Source organism: Heliangelus exortis, chromosome 2 (assembly GCF_036169615.1).
Source record: "Heliangelus exortis chromosome 2, bHelExo1.hap1, whole genome shotgun sequence".
NCBI classification, from domain to species: domain Eukaryota; kingdom Metazoa; phylum Chordata; class Aves; order Apodiformes; family Trochilidae; genus Heliangelus; species Heliangelus exortis.
This window is the reverse complement of record NC_092423.1, coordinates 14,472,775-14,495,253: the sequence shown is the minus strand read 5'-3', so window position 1 is coordinate 14,495,253 and position 22,479 is coordinate 14,472,775. Positions and strand designations below refer to the sequence as shown.

The 22,479-nt window shown below is 37.5% G+C and overlaps 1 protein-coding gene across 24 annotated transcripts in view; it reads right to left on the bottom strand.

Moving 5' to 3' along the window:
• PARD3 (par-3 family cell polarity regulator) overlaps positions 1–22,479 on the bottom strand; it is a 438,795-nt gene that overhangs the window by 126,291 nt on the left and 290,025 nt on the right. For 23 of the 24 annotated variants that reach the window (XM_071734825.1, XM_071734818.1, XM_071734834.1 and 20 more), the window contains 2 exons: positions 18,108–18,335; positions 12,324–12,540 (listed from right to left, as the gene is read on the bottom strand). In XM_071734825.1, the coding sequence (XP_071590926.1) occupies positions 12,324–12,540; positions 18,108–18,335 (445 nt within the window). Of the gene's footprint in view, positions 1–12,319; positions 12,541–18,107; positions 18,336–22,479 lie in introns of all 24 variants that reach the window. The other variant, XM_071734841.1, reaches the window with a different exon arrangement.

The following is a 22,479-nucleotide window of genomic DNA, read 5'->3' as shown; positions in this document are numbered from 1 at the left end:
CAAAAAGCTAATCAAAATACTGGCAGCTCATATGGAACCTTCCAAAGATTAAACTTACCTACAGATTAAACTACCTAGAAATGTTAGTAAGTCAGTCAGCACTTTTTCTGTCAATTACTGAAAATCTTCTGTTGATACACACCTCCTAGAAAATAACCTATGTGTTGTAAATAAAGCAGTATTTGCAGTAGGTGTTGCTTCTGTATCTTTAGCCTCATTCACATATTTACACTTCTATGAGGTAGAGAAAGCAGAGTTTCCAGCAGAGGACAACAGACCTGTAGAATCTGTGGGCAAGTCTAATCAAAATATCCTTAAAATCCTGACAAGCACGCATTCTCCTCTCAGAGGATACCTACAACACAAAACTGCAATTCCCCTCACTGAGCTGCAGTAACGGAGTGCTGGTGGCCTCACATCACAGTATAGGGTCTCCTGTCCCATTCTGGGTTCCCCAGTACTCAGCACTGGTGAGGCCACAGCTTGAGTCCTGTGTCCAGTTCTGGGCCCCTCAGCTCAGGAAGGAGACTGAGGTGCTGGAGCAGGTCCAGAGAAGAGCAAGGAGGCTGTGAAGGGATCCAGCACAAGTCCTGTGAGGAAGGGCTGAGGGAGCTGGGGGTGTTCAGTCTGGAGAAGAGGAGGCTCAGGGGAGACCTCATCACTCTCTACAACTCCCTGAAAGGAGGTTGGAGCCAGGGGGGGGGTTGGTCTCTTCTCCCAGGCAGCTCCCAGTAAGACAAGATGGCATGGTCTTAAGCTCTGCCAGGGGAGGCTTAGACTAGATGTTAGGAGGAAATCCTTTACAGAGAGGGTGATCAGACATTGGAATGGGCTGCCCAGGGAGGTGGTGGATTCTGTGTCCCTGGACAGTTTTTAAGAAGAGACTGAATGTGGCACTCAGTGCCATGGTCTGGTAACCACAGTGGTAGTGGATTAAGGATTGGACTTGATGATCTCAGAGGTCCCTTCCAACCCAGCTTATTCTATGATTCTCTATGATTCTATGAGTCCTATGAGCTGATTCTACGAGTCTATCCCCTCTTTCAGGATAAACAATAAGCTTTGGTTAAAATCAAATTATGCCAGTAGGATATTTTTATGAGGTGCTATTGAGTACAACTTAATTAAGCTACATTGAATAGCCTTGAATCTACAATATCATAAAAACAAAGAGAAAAAAATAACAGATATGCTCTTTTGAAAGTTTACAACAAAGACAGGGCTCAGGCACGGGACCTAGCCTGAGCCAGGCCTCTGCTTAGTGCACATTAGCATGCCACTGCTGGCTTCACATACCCCTGTCCATTCTTTCAGCTGATATTCTGCCTGGAGGCAGAGAAATTTAGTTTACACAGACAGTATCTTCTTCTAGGTGGAAAACGAAGAGTGAGACTTCATGCTGCAGTACCACCACTGGAACAGAGCATCTCTGGAGTGGATGCAGCAAGGCTCAGGTGGATCATCACTGGGAAGTCTGGTAGCGAGTCCCCAAAGCAGCTGGCACCAGGGCTTGCCCAGAGCTACCTGGAGCCCTGGAGATGCTCGGCATCCTGAAGCTGCCAGTACTCAGAGCTCGAGCTGTCTTCATGGTAACTGCAGCTGAAATAGTTTTATCAGTTGTGATTTACATCGCTGATTATTTCAGGGCCAAACTGGGAGAGGATTTATTTCAGACTGAAAAGATGTACATAGAAGGATTTGCACTGGACTGCTAAAAGAGAGATGTGGGGTGGCCACAATGTAAATAAGATCCTAGCACAGGAGATGCCAGGCCAGAACCAGCCCCATACACCCTAACATTTCTATACTAATTCATACATGCTCAGCCATCATAAAAAGTGAGCAATGAGGTCTGTATTTATATAGAAAAACAGACAAATGATGTTTAAAATAAACCTAACCTTGACATCAAAAATACCTGGATCCTGACATGTTCTCCAAATGAGATCAGCTCTACTCATGCTCAGCACTACACATTGTATACAGCAATCACTGCCATCTTAATATTTCTTCTGAATATAGCCTAAAATTAATATCTTTAAAATACTGATGTAAATGGTACTGAGTCTCCACACATTACTTATTACACTATCAATTTTCTTAGTTTTGCAGTTATAAAAGGTGAACAAAACCAGCACGTTATTTGGAGCTTCACAGATGATATCAGGTGTTCTAATAGTTACAGATGATGACATTGTTCGTATCATTACCTGCTTAGCAACATCAAAGTAAATAAATATTTTAACTGTAACATTACACCTGAAACTCCTGCTTGTGGCAGCATGTTATGATCTGCATCTCTGGATTTTAGCATTTTGGGTTAAAGACAAAGATAGCATCTATAACAACACTGTGATATATTTGAGATTTATTTGTGGTATATTGCTGTTGAAATGCATATTAGCAATTCAGCTTGCATTCTAAATACTGCTGGCACACCTGGTGTTGAATATTCTGGAAACACTTACAATTGGCATAAAAATATACTACTTTCATTATTGTGATACTCAAAAATGCTGATACAGCTAAGGATCTAGATGCATTTTAGTAAATCTTCTTTTTCAGAACTTTTAGAGCTAATCCATAAACTTTGTTTCTGATTAGACATTTTGTTAATAAGTACTACTTGTAACAGCAGAGCAGAAAAAAGGAAATTACATACATTTTCAGTCATCCATCCAACTCCAAACTAAACTCAACAGCAGCATCTGGAAGCTGTAGGTAGCCTATGTGTTTAGCATACAGATATTCTTTATTTATATAACACAGAAAACCACAGGACATCAAAGCCCTTGAAGAAACTATAACAGAAAATGTAATATCCAATTTTTAAAATAAGAAAGTTCCTCCTGAAAGCTTAAGCAAGTTGCCATACTTCCAGAGATTTCTGTATTGCAAGCACAGACAAAATAAGGACTTTCTGCAGATCCCATTGACAAAATCAGGTCTATGAAGTTAATGTATCTACTGAACTATTTTTTTTCTAACAGAGAATTTCTCTACCAATACAGGATTACCAACATGCTTGCAACACATAATAGAAAGCCTTTAAAACAGCCATATCAGTAGTATGCTCTTGTATTTGTTGAAAATCAATGAAACAATACTATGTTCTTTTTCTTTTAAAAACTAGCAGCTACAAGACTGACATCAAAAAAGTCCTGAAAAAAAACCTGTTAAAATTTATAAAAACTATGACTTTCTCTTCTGCAGAGTGAACATTTCAAAATGTACTTTTAATCACACCATCAGCTAGCCCAAAGATACACTCTACAAATAGTTAGTGAAGTGACTGCATTCCAGTGGATTCTATTTTACAAACACCTACAGCCCTTTCTTGTCCTCCTGCTTATTTTAAGTTTGCGCAGAAGCAGTAAAAGTTAATATGCAGTGGAACATTACATTAACTACTGAAATGTTATCTTGCACCATAACCAAAAAAAGGTTTACTGCTACTTTGCAAACATACTTACCTGAGTGCCATAAAATACTGACATAATGAGTCAGATCTACTGCAGTGCATTGCAATGAGATCTTCACACTTGGAAAGTAAAAGCAGCTCCTTGATACAAAAGTCATTCTACACCATCTACAAAGATAGCAGCATTAATACATCACAAATTTTGTTTTTTATCGAAAATGAGGTGACATTTTCTGGTATAACATGAAACAGTAAAAAGGAAGATTTCTGTACACTGTTTCTTCCCCAGTTCCAAAGAAAATACTCCCTTCTTCAGATATCAGATATTATTCGGTATCATTCAGCCAATCAAGCTTGGTATCCTAACAGTTACTGGTCCAAGATAATTTAGAATACGATGTTTGGAAGCAGACTAAAAATAACCTGTTTACAGATAACTTTACCACTTAGCACACTATGGGTGGCTCACAGACATAAATGCATGCTTAGCTGCTATATATCTTATGTTTTTGGTGTTCAAGAAACTATGGATAGAGCAAGTCCCTGACAATAATCACATATCACAAAAATCCTTTAAAATTTAAACTTTTTTTATGACAACCTTATTGTACCTCCACATGTTTTTGCTTCATGAGAAGGATAAATAGATATGCATTGATTTAAATTTTTTTTGTGCCAGTGATTATTCAGCATCTGTTGTTCCTATCTCCTCTTACTGAGGACAAATACTTTTCACTAGGAGTGTGGTTAAGCACTGGAACGGGCTGCCAAGAGAAGCTGCCAAGTCTCCATCCTGAGAGATATTAGAAACTCAACTGGGCATGACACTCAGCAAGATGATGAAATGTTGAAGCTGGACTGTTGAGAGCAGGAGTTGAACCAAGCAGAGATCCCTTCCTGCCTGAACCATTCTAGAACTGTAGGATTTTCAATACCTGATCAGTTCCTCCTAATTCTAACTTTTTGTCCCTCCAGAAATCATAAGTAGATTCAAAGTGGGGGAAATATTACTGGCATGCTCTGTTGGCATTGTGTTTCTAATACTTCTCTTTTATTCTTTCTCTAAAACTTTTGTTCCTCTTATTTTTCCCTGAAACAACAACTTAAAAGCCCAAATAAACCCTCTGAATATCTTATACCAACTATTTTCTTCCTACATTCAGGGAAACACAGGGGGTCACTGACTTTTTCTATTCTGGTATATTATATTCCAGAAATCATATCTATACCCATTTTGCCATTTTCACTGACATGTTTTATAACAGTCTTTAATGGCCATTTCTCTGTACAACAGTAGGACACGTGGAAATCCTCAGAAGAGGCATCAGCATGCCAATGCACTGTTGACACAGATCGTTGCTTCTGAGAAGTGGAAGGCAGTAGTAAGTTGAAGCTTTGTCTTTTAGGAAAGGATCAGCTTATTCTGAAGCTGCCAACTTAAGTACATCAAGTAACTATGATTTAATAGCCTTTGTCATCTTCATCTATAAAAATATATAAAGTTGCATTAATTTTTATCCAAAACACAATTCCTATTCCTGATTTTAAAAAGGATTTTCAAAGAAGACTCTGCTTTACATTCATAATCTACAGCATCCGTAATGTATACCAATGTACAGGTGCTATCAGTAGCAAATTAAATCTCCAAAGAACATTTCCAACAGATAATGAAACAAATGTCATTAATAGAGCTTTTCATCTAGCAGGTCCTTCATGTCTTAAGACAGCATTTTTTTACAATACTTTGTTAGGGACTAGAACACAGCATAGTTAGACTTCAATTATCATATCAGGTGGAGGAAAAAAAATCCTATTTCTATATGAGCTGAAACTGAAATTGACTTTGAATCTCTGAACTGTCAACAAATTCTCTGGAAAGGCTTGCTTTGCAGAGATTATAAAGTAGGTGTCATCCTTGACACTTGTGTTCTATATTCATCTGGCAGGCCTGGAAGAGAAGTGTCGCAGAATGCTGGGCATGATGGCAGAGGGCTCAGCTGTCACGCCGCCTGCCTCCCTCACTTGCTTTGCAGGCAGAGACAGTGCTGTAGGTGTCAAAGGTTCTCTATTTAAACTCGCTGACAAGCAAAGGAAGAATACTGGGAAAATATGTTAGCAGCCACTATGAACTCATCTCTAGTAACAGGTCATCGTGACACTTATTTCTGGATGTTAGAAACAAAAGCCCCGATTCTATTCAAATTAATTAAAAAAAACCCAAAACAAAATAAAACAAAATAACATAATGCAAACCACCATTATATGTACTCCCATCAGATTTACAAGTTCAAGATTTACTCTGGGAAAATCCTGTGTTAAGAATACATAGAGCAAAGCCCTGCTTTCTGTCAGAATGACAAACTAGAAAGCCACATATGATTATGTTAATCTCGTACTTCAAATCTGCCTCGCACAATCACATACCACAGCTTTCTGTGTTTGGTTTAAAAGTCACAGAGTTTACTAGCCACTTAATGAAGCCGCATTCCTTAAATCCCTGACAGATTATGTGTAGTTGTTTGGTTTAGAAACACGAATTTGCTGTTCCACTACCCCCACCCCAATGACATCTTAGTCAAAACCTGGTGTGTTTGGGGCTGCAGGCAATGAAACACACATTTCCTCAGAGCAACTGATTCCACCAACCAGAAGAAAAGAGGAAGGTGAAAAAGCTCAGAGAGGAAAGGAGGCATATGGCTTGCCTTTCTGAAAAATAAAAGCTATTTTTCAACCAAGCTTATCTCTTTCAGTCCCTTATTTACTTTTAATTGGAAAGAAGGAAGTGAAGAACATGAAAATGCTTTGAAAGACATCTATAAGAGTCCTGGGTAATTGTCTGCATCAAAGATGACAATTTGCTGCATGGCTGATTTCATTTGAAAGGCTTTTCTGAATCTGTGCATCCCAGTGGCTGGCTGAAACTTTGAAAACAGATCAGGACAAAGTAGCCCAGAGCAGCACAGGACAAGAACGTGCCACCTACAAGTATCCAATTTGGAGCCAGGATAATGACTCTGCTCCTCTGAAGCTTGAAAAGCCATCATGCTTAGACCCTGCATCTAGGACTGTAGTGGGTCACGCATTTTCTGGCTGGTGGCAGAAGAAGGAAAGCAGATGTGGACTTAATGATAGTCATGCCACCCAGCTCATAGTAGTAGCAGGCAAAAACCAGAGTGCTAATGGCCCCAGATTCTATTTACCTGAGCAATGAACCAGCTCAGCATTTCTGATTAAAATCTCAGCACAAGCATCACAAGCATTAGCAAACCCAAGTGTGATGAACTTCCAAGTCTGAAACTATACAGCCAACAGTTGTTTAAGCAATAACCTTCTCCTCTGTGTTCTAAGGTATTTATGGTATTTTGTACTATGAGCACTGGAAAAAAAAATAAATCCAACTTTTGGAGCTTGTGCCAGGTTTTCTATTAAATCCATCCATAAGTAAGTGCCATTCACCAATACGAAGTCCTATTAGCCATGCTTCCAAGGAAAATGCCATTATTGCTGCTTCTTAAGCTTCTGAATCATGAATATCAGACTACAGATTTTATATTATTGAGTTTGAGGTATTTGCCAGTCCTGTTGATTAGGGTATAATTCACCAGTATTTTAAACAACTCAGATACCTTTTTGTCATGTGCTTGCCTAAAAGTCTGAAGGTTGTTATTAAATGAAAGAGAAAGAAGGTAATTACTAAATCAATGGTATAGCTCTTGAGATTTGCTTTTCACCTCCTCACACACATTACAGTGAGGAAACTTAAATGAAAAGCAGAGTAGGGAAACAAGGAAATAATGTAGCAAGCAAAACTAATCCACGTAGGTTATTCTCCCAAATGCCCAGTCGGAGGTCTCAGATGGCTCATGTGGTTGAAATGTGTAATTCAAAGCTACAAATAATATGTTTATGAATCTGGACATGTCCAGTGCACCTTGGAAGCAGCTGTGTGGGGAAAAAAAAACATCAACAGTATATCTGATTTCAGCTAAACAAGGTTGCAAACTAAATTATCTATTTCCAGATACAACACTGCAAAACTACCAGTAATCATTTTAAATATAATTAAATCTAATTAGGATTAGATTTTAATGGTAATTTGGGAATATTAGATTTGCATTGGCTATCTAGTGCACTGATTTACCCACCTGTATGCTATAACAGTTTAGAGAGGAATTAAAGATCAGTTACCATACGTTACAGCTTTCCATTTCCATCACCATTACCATCTGAATCTTGAAACAAACAGCCTCCAGTACTAAAAAAAGCTATGCACACAATTACTTCTAAATATACCATCTTATTCCATGACCTTCAACACACAGTACTTATATTCCCTATTAAAGTTCTGTTTAGGTGGGACTGAGGTATTCATTCCTACAGTAGAAAATTTACTTATTTCGTATAACATACTTATCTACAGTTGCTTCAAATTACATTACAACCATTACACAAGCAATCCCCAAAATGAATTCAGGCCATTTTCTTGCTTAAACTCAAGGTTAAGACATGATGTGTATATCCCCATCTTTTGTTCTCCTCATCAGTTCCCCAAGTATACTCAAACATACCATTTATGGCAAATCCAGTTTTATCTCATAATACCAATGTCTGCTTGTTTCAGCAGGTTTTTATTATCGGGCAGTGACTGTCTCTCCAATGAGAGATAGCTTGGCCTCCCTACTCCCTTCCTCCTTTTGGATACCCAAGGTTGCTTTTTTTCCCTCCTTATTCTCAACATCTTGGTGGTTCAATTTCTTCTAAGTATGCTATTCCTCAGATACATGCTTTCCTGAGACTGATTAATGGTGGGCATAATTTTTCTATAATGAAATTTGTGAGACAGATTTCTCCTATACAAACTCTCCAGTTACAGTTGACAACTTCCTTGCAAACAAGTCAAATTTCCCCAAAAAGTGGCATAATCATAGTGATGCCACTGTCTTAAGGAACGATGGTTCAGGGATGACTATAAAGGAAAATTATATATGGCTTGAGGAAGCTGGAAAAGGATGTGGAGCTACTAATTCATTTCCTATCACCTATTAGTTCACTAGTCAAGTTACCCATCTAGAAACTATATCTAAGCTTGTACACCAGCATAAAACATGAACAAAGTACAGGAATCATCAGTGATCAGCTGCATCACAGCAGAGTGTTATTTTACCATCACCCAAAACCTGCAAATAAGAACAATCACTATATTACATCCTTTGCCCTCTTTACATCCTGAGGGTATCATCATCAATAAATGAAAATACCCTGAATGCAACAGAGGGAGAAGGAAAGGAAATGAAGGTGGCACATACAATTTTGTCTTTCAGGACAGGAATGTCAAAGACTTGCACAACAGAGGAGCCCATCAAATTTATGTATCCCTACCAGCACTAATTACAGATGTGCTGTTTGAAGCTATGAAGCCTCTCTCTTTCTTAAGGCAGCACTAAAATTACTTATTTATCAACTGATTGTTTTTGTAAGGTTGATTTTCATCAACCTGCAAAATCTCTACTTAAAAACAAACAAAGCCAGGTTCAGAAATAAGTAAACATATTTCAAGATTGCACTTGGAGAAGCATTCAGATTTGTATCATCTTCTGATGTCAAAACACACATCCATTGAAGCTGCCTTAGTAGTGAAACAGAAAAACTCATAGAACTTCCCAGAAGCTTTCCAAAATCTATTTGCTCAGCTGCCAGTGGTCATCCATGCATCCCCTAAATGCCAACAATGGAGAAGGAGGAACAGGAACTGCACAGCCTCTTCCTGGTATAGGATTACAGACGCAGGATATGGTGTAAAACCTACTGAAGGGATAAGAAGGATGGGAATGATGTAACTCTTTAGGTAAAGCAAAGACATTCAGATGTAAGCAAAGCTCTCCATCACCTCCATCTCCCTCAACAGACCAATATTTTTGTTCAGCACTCCTCTAGGTCAGCGTCTGCCCTGTATTCACCAGAAGACTTCTCAGTCAAATGACAAATATAAATTAATTATTCTATTGTTCTCTGAAATGTCATTTTGAAAAAAGAAATACACAGATGTTTGGACAGATTTATTTCACAGTGATGAACTTTCACAGTTTGGATGAATTTCCAAACTGTCCACAGTCCAATGTTAGAAAAGTTCCTCTGGTAATAATGGAAATTCTGTGTGCCAGAGCCATGCAAGCTGCACCCTATGTTTTACAGTTCTCGTTCATTGTTCTGTCAGTCCTCTTTACTGTGTTTGATAAAAGCTGTAAAACAATGGAAGTGCTTAAAAGATTTACTTACAATTCTAACTTGCTATCAGAATCATCCTGGGTTTTCTTGGAAATGATGACAAGATGCTGGAGGACAAATGTAACCTAGGATTCTCTGGTGGGAATTTCCGTCTCACACTACAGTTTAATGAAGATCCCTGTGGCAAATCCTAAGATTTTAACTGAAGGCAAGGAGACTTTTATGCATCACATAGATTGCACTTTATGAGCTACCAGTTTGCAAATATGCAATAAAAAGCCCCTTGGCTAAATACAGACATTGAAATAAAGTGTCAGTTAACAGTAATTTTATCCCACAAGTGTTCTTGCCCATACAGCCTAATGAAGAAAGATTATTAAGATAAAAGAGACCACTGAATAGGAAGAAAAAAGTTTAAAAAAGGAGAAAAGAACTACAAAGAAATCATAATGTTGCACAGAACCAAAACATCCAATTATGCTTTGATCATGGCTTGAATTTTAAATGTCATTCTCATCATTATTTCTGATTGCACAACTTTTTCAGTGATTACTTGATATCTATGATATATGTCAGCTGTACAGAAAAAAAACAAAGCATGTTATAGGCAGAAGTAGAAGCTTATCTTGCAGATATAATAAAGCTTGCCTCTCAAACATTATTGGGAAGCCTGTCAGCAACATAAATTGCACTGAGTGGAAATCAGGAATAATGTTTAATTCCTTCAATCAGCATTTTCCTGATAGCTAGGAGCACCTCTCTTGGGCAGGCTGACAAGGTGCAAGCTAATTTACAGATCCAGGAGGGGTCAACCCAATCCAGACAGCACTGCTCCCACATTAATTAAAAAGAGGCTGAAAAGTAAATTTCTCTCAGAAATGGTAGTGAGTGAAAAAAATAGCTCAAGGAAACACTGACAGTTATGAAGAACAAACAATGAAGTGACCATCAGATCTTCCTGTCAGTCAAATTACTGTTGTTTCCAGATTAAAGATTTCAGAAGTGTTATATTGAACATAGAGATAAAGTTACTTCCTATTTAGCTGGGAGCATCTGATTAAAAAATGGTATTAATTTCCACTTTCACATTCTTTTCCATCTAGAGCATTCAAAGCTGCAGGGAAACACCAGACATCAGGCTCTAAGGCTGGAGGGCATGGAGGAGGCAATGAGCCCTGCACTGAGCTGGCTCTCCAGGATGTGAAGACTCCTGTCTTTGGATAGGACCCTCTGCAAATCAACCCTATGCCTGCATACCAAAGCTTACAAAACCAAGTAACTCTCATAGGATCTATGGGTATGGGGAACATTACACAGGAAGAAACGTTGGACCAAAAAGCTACCCGAGCTTTCTAGATGCTATAAATGCTTTCTGACTGAACCTATGAGATAGCACTCATGGTACCAAATAAGCTATTTAGAGCCCATAGAATTTATCACATCTGGATAATGTAATAATAGTCCCCATGAGACTTGCAGAGGACCAGGCTGAAATGTTCTTTTCCTATCTGATTAGTGGGACTGTCTTCTATGACTCTTGGTGTTCTGTAGCATTTGCTGTCTAACAACCTGATATTATTTTCTGTTTACTAAAAACATTTTTAACTAATATTTTATAATCAGCTACTTTTTTTTTTTCTAATTAACTCTAATATTTTCTAACTAATAATTAACTGATTTTGTAATATGATTCACAGAGGCAGAACAACTCTCAAGAATTTAGGCAGTTACAACCTATGTTTTACAGGATAAAGAAGGTAACAGGATGAAAGTTAACTGAAGCTCCACTTACATGATTTCAGAGCAAAATCACTGTGAATAAATATTTAAAATAATATTGGGATCTCACTTCAAAATTAAATAATGAATCACTGCATATCCAAAGAAAACAAACACTGCCTTAATATTGTTTTTTCTTCGAAATCTATTTACTGTAGCTAGATAAAAGAAAGAATGATATTCCTGCTTTCCCACCCCTTCCCACAAGTGATAAAAGGTGTTTTGTCATGTTTCACCATTTACCCAGAACAGCAGGGTGCCCCTCACCACTCTGCTTCTTTCAGATCACTTCAGTTTGTTGGAGACAACTCCTTTCAAAAATAGTCGGTGCTTGGTAAAAATCAAGTCTTTCACTGACCCCTTCTCCAGACTGTGAGTCCTCAGAGCAGACAGTCATATTTAGATCTTGTTTTTCTTGAAAGGAGCATGCTGTTTTAAAACCTCAAACTGAATCATGTATTTCATATCATGTCTCCATGGCACTACAGTGTCTTATTAATAAAGCAAAGAAAACCACACAAGCTTTGGGTACAATATTAGGAACAGCAGAGTTTAAGAAAGAAACCAAACCAAACATTGTTTGACCTGTCAAGGGATATGTGCACTACTTAGACATCACCAAAGATTCTTTGCAAGACCAAGCAGTTTTTTGTTAAAAACCATTTTTATCTTTGCAGCTCCTTTACCCTGCCAGCCATCTCCTTCTCTTCCATTCCTAGCTGCTTTCCATTCATGACACTATTTCTAGTTTCAAAATCTGAGAGATCAGCCTGTATGCATCACGTATATATTTGTATAGTAAAATATGGCCTCAGCAAATAGGCATAATATAAACTGATAACTAAAAGATGAAAATTCTTTTTGTAATTCCTTCTATGTTTAATTGCAAAGCACCTACCTGAACATGTCTCCTAAGCCTTTCAGCATTCCTTTCTTTGCCTTCATTTTATCCTTCTCTTTATCTCGATCTTTCTTCTTTTCCTTTCCAGCTTTTTTTCTGTCACCTTTATCTTGGCTTCCATTCATCTGTCTCTCCAATGAGTGGGATGGCTGGTCACTTGATGTGGACACAGATTCTCTACCAGATCTTGAGCTCTCCTCTGTGTCTTCCTCCACTGAAAGCAGATATTAAGAAACATCAAGGATAAGAACGAACAAGAAAGGCAAGATTTTGTGGTATATCTCATAATGTATTTTGAAGTAGGATACATCTACAACACAAAATGCTCAACTTTTAATATTTTTTCCAAAATCAGTGGGCATTTCCTCATGTGGGGATTTCTTGGAATGTTCATTTGTACTATTAGAACTCCTAAAAGCAAAGAATTTATCCTTTCAGAACACTCTGCAAAATGCCATTTGGGCTTTGTGGGTACTCTGAACAATGTATGGATTAATAAAGAGGATTAGCAAAGTGATGTTAATTGGCCCATATTTTTAAAGTAGCTAAATCAGCTGAAGAGAGCTTCAGAAATACCTGCAAGAAAAAACAGCAGTGAAGCATGCTTGGTCAGTAAACTATTAATAACATTCTCTTAAAAATATGAAAGTCATTAAGTACTATTAACCCTCAATACTAGCCTTAACAGACTTTTACTTAGGCTGCAAGTAAATTAATGGTTTTGTCACACTACTTCATTTATGGAGCTTTTCAAAGCACATCATGGACCATGTTTTTTATTCTTGGTTGAGATGGGGCAGCCTGGGAGTCCTGGGTGTGGACATTTCATTTAGTGGAACAAGTAAAATCCTTTAAGGGCAGATAGCTTGTTACTTGCCTATTTCTAACCCAAGACCAAGACTGCAAGAACACTAAAGTATATCCAAGGTTAGATTTAGCAGAGCTTTTAGTATTTCAGAAATTCTGAAAGCAAAATGGCCAAAAGAAACAAGCCATTCAAAAGTTGAAAACTCCCCAAGCAGCATAGTGAGAAAGAAATAAAATACTTTCTGTCTGTGATTCAGAATCCTGCAACCAATTTGACTTAACTTAAAGCCAAATCCAAAGATTAAACTGCATGGCTGGCTAAGCTCAGACCTTCCAGGAGCTCTAGCATTTTATATTATCACATTATAAGCAGGGCTACACCATCTCCCAGTTTTCCAACAGTCTGCATGAAGCAGCATTTAGCATGACAGATGTAGCTCTAATGAATATAAAGGCCCCAAACAAGGTTTGGCAGTAAAAAAAAAAAAAAAAAAAAAAAAACATTTTTGCTTTATATATACACCATCTATGGAAAATAATTTTTTCCTCACTCAATAAGTATTGCAAATGGCCATGGTTTATATTTACTAGTACTTGTTACTATTCCTTCTAATATTACTGTTTCTAGATCTTAGCAACTCTTCTACAGCCAATAGAAGTCTCTCATTCTTTAGAAGGTTCTCATACATAGACTGCTGTAGAATACAAAGTTGCTTTTCTTTGTCATCATTTATATTCACCTTACAAAAAATTCATTGAACATGAAAAGTCTACAAATCACTAACTGAAACCTATTTGCTGTCATCTCCTCTGTCTTTCAGATACTTGTCTGCAAAATTATGTTTATTCATTAATATTGCAATGGACAGACCTGTCCAATAGACTTAGTACTTATTCACTGAGTATCCCAAGATTTCTATAAATATTCTCCAAGCCTGCAAGATCACATAAATATGCTTAAGATTTACATACCATGTCAGATAAATCTCAACATTATAACTATTTTTGAATCTCAACCAGTAGTCTGAAGTACAAACCATGAGGACAAAAATAAGGAAAAGGAAAAATAAAAAAGGAGAAGTCTTGGCATCTCATGTTTAACTTGGCTTGAGGACTAAAATGAATTAAGCAGATGATACAGCTTCTGAACTGTAGGCACAAATTTAATATTTGGATAATTGTATTTTAGAAAATTAATAGGCCTTTCTTATCCATGCTCTGTACTAGCTGTACTTGTACTTTTTTGGTCACACTGTTTCCTAATCAATGTCTGGGATGATATTTAGTTATTATTAAAAAAGTAGTGGAGAACCACTTTGGAATAGAGATGCTAATTTTCTGCAAGTTAATTTATAGCTACAATCTGTTCCAGCTAAAACCAACTAGACATTTAAAAGATTGTACTTTCAAGTGAATATAATTAGTTTTAAAAGTGCATTAAATTTCTGACAAACTCAGAAGTCAAATGTTTACTTGGTACTTCATTGCTAGACTTTTGAAGATGAATCAGTTTTGACCTATGGTTGTTCATATTCATATAACAATACATTAAATTAATCCTAAATATGTATTAAATGTACTGTGCTATGCTGAGCTGCTGAACAACTTGTCATAACAATGCTTCCTCTTATTATTTTTTTTGCATGTTTTATGGAGATAATATTGCCTCCTTTCCACAATTGTGCTGCAATAAATATCTGTCTATCACACACAGTTTCCTTGCAATTAACTCCATAGCTTTGACTGAGCCCTGTGAACTAGGGTGCCTGCTTTCCTGTAGTAAATGCTGGTGTGTCTACTGGAGTAAACAGATTTCCCATTTTCTTAAAAGGACTTAACATAAAGAAACCTGTTTCACTCTTATGCAGCACAATCATTCTGCAATTAACATACACCTAATTACCACTGTTTAGAACAAATGCAAATGCTGCTCAATTAAAATTCAAGCCTGGGCTACAAATGAAACTTCTAATTTTTGCTAAGTTGCAGTGATGCCATTAGGTTATTGCAAAACACAGAATTTATTTGTTTTGGTGCTGTTATTTCCTTCCTTGCTGGCAACCTCCTGCCTCCCCACTCAGGATGCTGAAGCCAAAAAATTAAATTGGAGTATACTTTAAACATCAATTAAACCTGAAAACCAGTGTCATTTCATGAAGAATGCTGTACTATGGAGCACTGCACAAACAGGTATTATGGAGCTATTCTCCTAATTAGGCTATAAAATGGAAAAGATGCACATGAGGAATCAAAGCTACTTAATGTGAAGCTATTTTGCCACTAAGCTTCTAGGCCTCTTATTGTGATATTTAATACAGCCCTAGATTCTAGCAATTAAGATTCAGCAAAAGATTAGAAAGCTTTGTCGATCTCTTCCAATCCAAATGCCTTGTTCTCATTCACGACACTGAAGATAAACATTTTGCTTACAGTCAGCTATTTCAAGTATTAAAGGAAAAAAAAAAAAAAAAGCAAGAAAATTTATTTGTAAAAGCTGAACACCCACACCTTTCCGCTGCTTCTTTATGGCCATTAAAACTCACAAGCATCTTCTCAAATACTTTTTAAAATGTTGACCAGAACTGGTCACTGCTTTCTGATTTTCATTCTACATTTAGCAATTTAATAGCACATTATTTCAAGGACAGCAAGTACATTCAGAAAAAAAGCCAGCCCCTTTGCCACATATGCTACCTGGTTTTTTCATAGCTTTTGCATACGGGGTGATGACTTGTTAAGAATTCCTCTTAACAATATATTGCAGTGCTATTATTTTTTACTCTAAAAGGGTCACTGAAAGAAAAAAGCATTCTTAGCACTGAAACACTTGGAAGGGGAAAAAATTCAAGTAAGACAAATGGATCCAACCTCAAGGGTATCAGCAAATTGACCACCAACATGTTTGCATGGGTTTTATAATGAAAGAAATCCATATCTGAATTTCAAACAATTATGGAATAATTAAATACAATTAAAAAAAAAAAACAAAACACTTAGGCAATGTCATTATGTCAGCAGTGAGACATCAGTTAGGTAGGTTAGGACCACATTGTTAAATTAACTTCTACATGTTCATATATGCATAGCTTTTGTTCAGCTGAAGACATAATTTGGTAAATTCTCTGGAACCTGAGGCCACATATAATCTACACAAAGAGGAGTATAATTCAGTCCTTTCAGTTTTAACACAAAGACACACATGTTTTCAGAAAGACAGACCTGAGGATCTAGCATTTTGTGCTGCTTCCAGGTAACATGTAGCTGGACCAGCTCTTGAGCTCCAATGGCCACCAGGAGAAGATCGCAAGAACTGAATTTTGCCTAATAAGCTTACTATATTTGCTTTGCTACTCATCTGCTTTATCAATCTGGCACTGCAAATTTCTTGATTAATTTTTAGATATTTTATTATAACATATGAAAGCTATTAAGACACAACTCAACAGAACATGCACTTCTATACATGTACCATGGTCACACCTTGCTCAGCCCTTCCTTACTGTATAAGATTTGAGAACAACCTCAATTTTCCTTTCTCCTTACACTGAGATGGCTCTTGTTCTATCACTGCTAGACAACTTGTTCCAGAAAGAGAGATGTGGACAAAGTCTCCCTCCATGGCATTTTGATTTCAGCCAGAATACTTTGGCTTTTGCTATTCCCATGCAATGGATACAAAGACCACCAAATACTTCCTTGCTACTCTCTATTCATTGCATCAACAAAATCAAAACCACTTACAGTAATCTCATAAACCTATACTCAGATAGAAAGCATTTCATAACAGTTTTCTTATATTTTTGACCAACTATAGTTAAACCATCTGTATCTTCTAGATAAGCCTTTGATATCTAAAGCATCAAAACAGGGTATTACTATCAGTGGGCTCACACCACCAAGCAAGGCCTTTTAAAAAACATGGCTTTATGTCCCAAAAGACCATAGCCATGCAGTCTGGGAAAATGATCAGGATCACTACACATTTTCTCATACCTCTTCTTCTACTGGCCAGACACAGATTGACAGCCAGCAGCACCAGACCAGCATTTAGCCTCACTGCTGTGTGAAATTGGTAGGTGCTGGACAAGCAAAGCAGAATTAATTTTGTCCATAACTACCTTTGAGAAAACTGACTGGTAAAATGACCTCTCTTTCAGTCTCAAAGCACTTTCAGAAACAGGCATTTTTAAAAAAGACCAAAAAAAAAAAAATTCACTCAACCTTCCCACCATCATCTTCATTCATAAACTTCTAACCAGCTGCATGTATTCTGCTGGTATGTGACAAGTTGAAAGTACTACAGCATGAAGGTTAAAAATTCAACGATTTTAATAAAACTCCTGATTGAGGTAATTTACCATTCACACTACTTTCATTCAATATGAGTTGTCATTTCACCAGCCCATTCTTACATAGTTCAATAATGATAAGGCTAGCTTTGAAGTGATTCTTTTATGTTAATGACGTTCTCCACATGTTGGGTCATACTTCAGGTTAAAAAACTGAAAATGTAAATGAATGCCCATTAGGGTGGGTGATAGCTGATCATTAACTTTATATTTTATTAGATCTGCCCGCCTTACTCTAATTAAAGGACAGTGATTTTTTTTTCCCCCAGACACTACAAGTATACTAATTCAAAGTAAGATGCACATATTTTTGTAACATTCAGCATTTTTTTGTCTTTCTGAATTATTTTTTTCTAATTTACATTAGTAAATTAATTAGCTGTCTTACAGAACATTTTCAAGTAATTTAAGTAAACACATCCCTAATAATCTTATTTCCTTATTTTAGAAAGGAAGGAAGCTGCAGTGTTGCACTCTTTTGATGCATATGAAGGGGCAAAGCCTGGAAATTGGTGAAGAGAAATTAGTTCTTTTCAAATCATAAAATTATCTTCTTCTACTCTTAATCCCTTTCTAAAGGAATCATTTTCTGAAAATTCTTTGGGTACAGCTGTAGTTTACTTACAAGTCTCCATGCCTTCATCGTCATCATCTGCTACAGGTTTATCATATGATTTGTCTATGGCAGCTCTGAAGCTTTCATTGCAGCCTCGTCCTCGGATGATTCGTGGGCGCGGGCGGTGGAAGGGAATATCACCATTCAGAGTCACCTCAGCCACGGCTGTCTGCAGACTTTCTAATGAGCTGGATTTCTTCAGACCTAATGAAGGCCCCACATCTCTGGTTGGGGAACCTTAGTGATTTAGGAAAAAAAAAAAGGTAATTAGAATTAGTATTGAGAACTGCATGCTTGATTATGCACATCCATCCTGAAAGTCTTTGGGGACATACTTAACATTATTCACATCATCTCTCAATAATCTGCAGGGAATTCTTTGCAGATTCGTTGGTCTCAGAAGTGAATGAGCATGTCAAGTCATAGTCTACAAAACCGACAACGTTAGCAAATGTCTGGCTTTTCAAATCAGTGAAGAGAGACCAACATCCATTACTATTATTTCAACAATTTGGATGATAAAGTAATCACAGGGCTTTAAAACATAGCTCATAAAAACAGCAGAGATATCTATCTACTGGCATGAACCAAAACTATTAATTATTTTTTGTTTGAGCAAAATACTTCATCTGCACTAGCAACTGATGAACAGAGTGCAGATTGTGGGCATGAATCCTATTGTGTTTAGGGAAACAGTTTTGCATAGCAGCCTGGCTTGTGGCTTCAAGGAACATGCTCTTTGCTTTTAATCGAGTTTTAAAGGTTTGCATCAAATTGCTAACAATTTCATAATTAAATGCTTCTCAGAAATAGCAGTTGACTTCCTGGGATTTTGAAAGGCTGTTTAAAAATAATCTGTGGAAAGGACCCAATTAGTCAGGCAATACCAGCTATCCAGCTGGAGCAGAAACTCATTCCTAGTAGTCACCAGGTTGATGTCTGGGCAGCACTACAGCTGGGGCTGAAGGCAGCTCTTATTGCTGCAGCATCTCCAGAGGTCTGCCAAGAAATCCCCAGACAGTATTTTGCAAAAGCTTTTCCTTATCCAGACTTTTCTTCTCAAGTTTGTATAACTTGAGACTAAATGTATACCCTCTTTTTATAGATACACCCATTCACAGAGCAAATCAGCTGTCAATTGAACAATTAGATCTCTTATTATTGTTAAAACTGGGAGATATCTTTCACATGGAAAATTATCACTGCATTTAATTGAAGTTATATTATTCAAAAGTGCAGTACAATCTTGGGCAGATTTTCCATACAATTTAGGGCCAGAGAGAAAGATGAGGTGGGAGATCATCATCATAGCTGATTTCCTGTGGTTATAAGACCAGATCCCCCACATGTGTTATGGAAACCTCACTTTTACTCTACACAAAGGGAACAGAACAGGGAAAGGTGTTGTGGCACCATGGCAGCATGTTACTCCTTTGATATCAGTCTTCATCTGACAGAGGCATAGAAAGATAAATTTCAAAGCCAGTCAGCACAGAGACAGAGACAAGAACTGAACCCTTAGGAATACCAAACCAATGAACAAAACATTTGTAAGGAAGGTCTGGAGTGAATAATTTTAACATATTTATCTCAGAGTAATATAAAGCTCTGGAGTCGATCCTTATCCTGGTAGATATTAGGAGGGAGAGGAGAGACAGTATTTGTTGCTTGTCTTTAGCAAAGCCATGTGATGTTGCCTTACATTGGGGAAAGCTGCTACTATGCTACTAAAAATAGTTTCTTTCACTATTCAGTAGTGGGTAGGAAGGGGCTTGCTGGACCTACAGAAGGAACAGAGAATAGCAGCGTGGTAAGTCTTCTCCGTGTTCTTGGTTAACTTAGTATGAGATGGAGCAAGGCAGCAAATACTTTCATTTTCCACGCAGCTATTAAAAGTCTGAGCAATTAATTTAAACTGGAATCCCTCAGATCAAATAAATTTAAACAGCAGCTGTCAAACTATTCCCCTTAATCTGCCCTACTGAAAAGACAAACTCATAAACAGAAAAAGAAAAATCTTCTCTCACAGCTCTACACAACTCTAGCAGTTTGGTAGCCCCAGAAGTACCTGAGCCTGAAACAAACCTACCTAAAAAAATGAGAAATTTTATCCTGATGAACTCCCATCTCTTAGAAGAAGCCACTCTCACTTAGAGCCCATATTCGGAGGGATGAGGGTCATGAGGATATTTGGGGGCACAGTGCAGCTGCTGGGGTGAACAAGAACAGCCAGCTGGGACAAGGGGGGGTTGATGGCTTCCCAGCTGTACAAACATTGCAGTCCAGGTTCCCCAAAACACTGTCTATGGCAAGTACTTTTATAGAGCACACTCTCTACCAAATAAAAAAAGTATAATTCAGGCAGTGCCCTATAAAACTGCCCACTTCCTAGCATATGCCAAAATCTGTTATTCCTACATTTAATGTCTGCATCTCACAAGGAATGAATATTTTGTTGTGGTTTTTTTTAATTCTGAGAGTGGAAAAGCAATCCATTAGACAGGAAAAATAAATGCAACATATTGAAGAAAAAAAAAGAGGAAATGGCACAATCATATATAAGCCAGCTGTTTGACAGATTCAGTTTCATATACAAAAGGAAAGGGTATCCTCTTACATGGCAACTTACTGTAAACTTCCTCATTCCAGATTCTGCTTTGCAACCTTGAAATGAAATGCTCATATGTCTTTTCCTAATTACTGAGTAGCTCTTTTTGTAAACTGTAATTATAAAGAAGGCATTTATGTGCCCATTTATGTTCATAGAGGACATTAAAGAATTTCCATTTCCTGCCAATGAACACAGATCTTTGTGAGAACTGTATTTATGTAAGTTGTGCTTTCCCAAAGGAAAACCTATGGGGATATGACCTCATGTTTCTTGAGTACTGCAAAACTAAGAATGGATTGCAGAACTGATAGGAATACTTATTGAACTTGGGTGGCCATGAACACAAAAGCGGACAGGTTGCAGAATTTGAAAGGTGGAAGTGTCATTTTGCAAGCATTTTAAGCATTGTGATCATAAAGCTAAGTATACTTCACTATCAGGAAGTGAAGTTCTACTACAAGTTACTATTTTTAAAATATATAGTTAAGCCTCACTGTAAACTGAGTGAATTTAGAATTTATTACTAGAATTCATCAGCCAGGAAGTGAGTTGTTTACACATAAACCGATCAGAAAGAGCAAACTTTCTTTCAGACGGATTCTGATTAAAATTTATGAGCCACATCAAAACCTTGTTTTCTAAATACAAAAATGTCAGCATTTTCTTCTAGCCTTTACAGCACTGGTGGTAATAATCATAAATGTTATCTACTCAGAACGAGTTCTACTTCTATTTTGATACCAGAATTTAAAGTAGAAAGAAAGGAGAGAAAAAAGACACATCTACCTAAAGTATCTTTATACGACTGAGGGATGAAAGGGATTCTTTTATCATTTTTTAAATTTGAAGCTTATAAAAATTTTCCTTTCCAATAATTTTCTTAACAAATAACCTTTGAGGCAGATTCATCCCTCTGCTGCACAGCAGTCCTTCTCCTGTGACTACCACCAGGTGAGCAGCCTCCCTTCACACATTGCTTTATAACCTGAGCTGCAGAGCTGTACTCGCCACGCCACACACCCCTACCCATCTCTCAAGGCCTTTGCAGGATGATCCCAACACCCCACCACGCACAGCCCCAACCCACCACACATGCGTCACCCCTCCCTGTGTCCCCAGCTGTGTAGCCCTTGGGGACAATGGCCAAGCTTTGCTCTCCCGGCCATGCAACCACCCCTTGCTCATGCTCCACGGTGCCGGCGTTGCGTGCATCTCTCTCACATGGCACAGACAGCCCCATCCAACTAACTTCACAGCACATGCAGATCCAACAGGACATTTAATACACAGAGATCACAGGAAGCCTACGTGCTGCTCCAAGCCCTGGAGCTTCTCCCTTCTCCCTTCTCCCTTGTGCTGGCTCTGTTTAACAACTCAGGACGCTTCTCCCGTTACAGTGACACAAATCTGCTTGGGAGATTTCCAGAAGCAAAAAGCATGTTGATGTTTCCATCAGTGTTTCCTTCAATTACTACCTTTATAATCTATAAAGCAAATTTTACATCAGCACTTTCTTTTAAATAATTTTAAATGATGACTTTGTTTCTTCCTGAAACATTATTTTTTATTCAGTCTCAGGTAAAATGCTACCAGCAGTTTATGTCAAAAACTTCCTGCTAGTTTGATCAAATAAGCTTTGCAAAGGTACAAAGACTATTTTCTAAACACTTCCTTAAAGGACACCAAGCAGTGAGTATATTTATTTACTAATATCTGCTCCATTAGATTTGATAAATTCTTCTATTTCTAGTTCAATTTATACAAAAATGT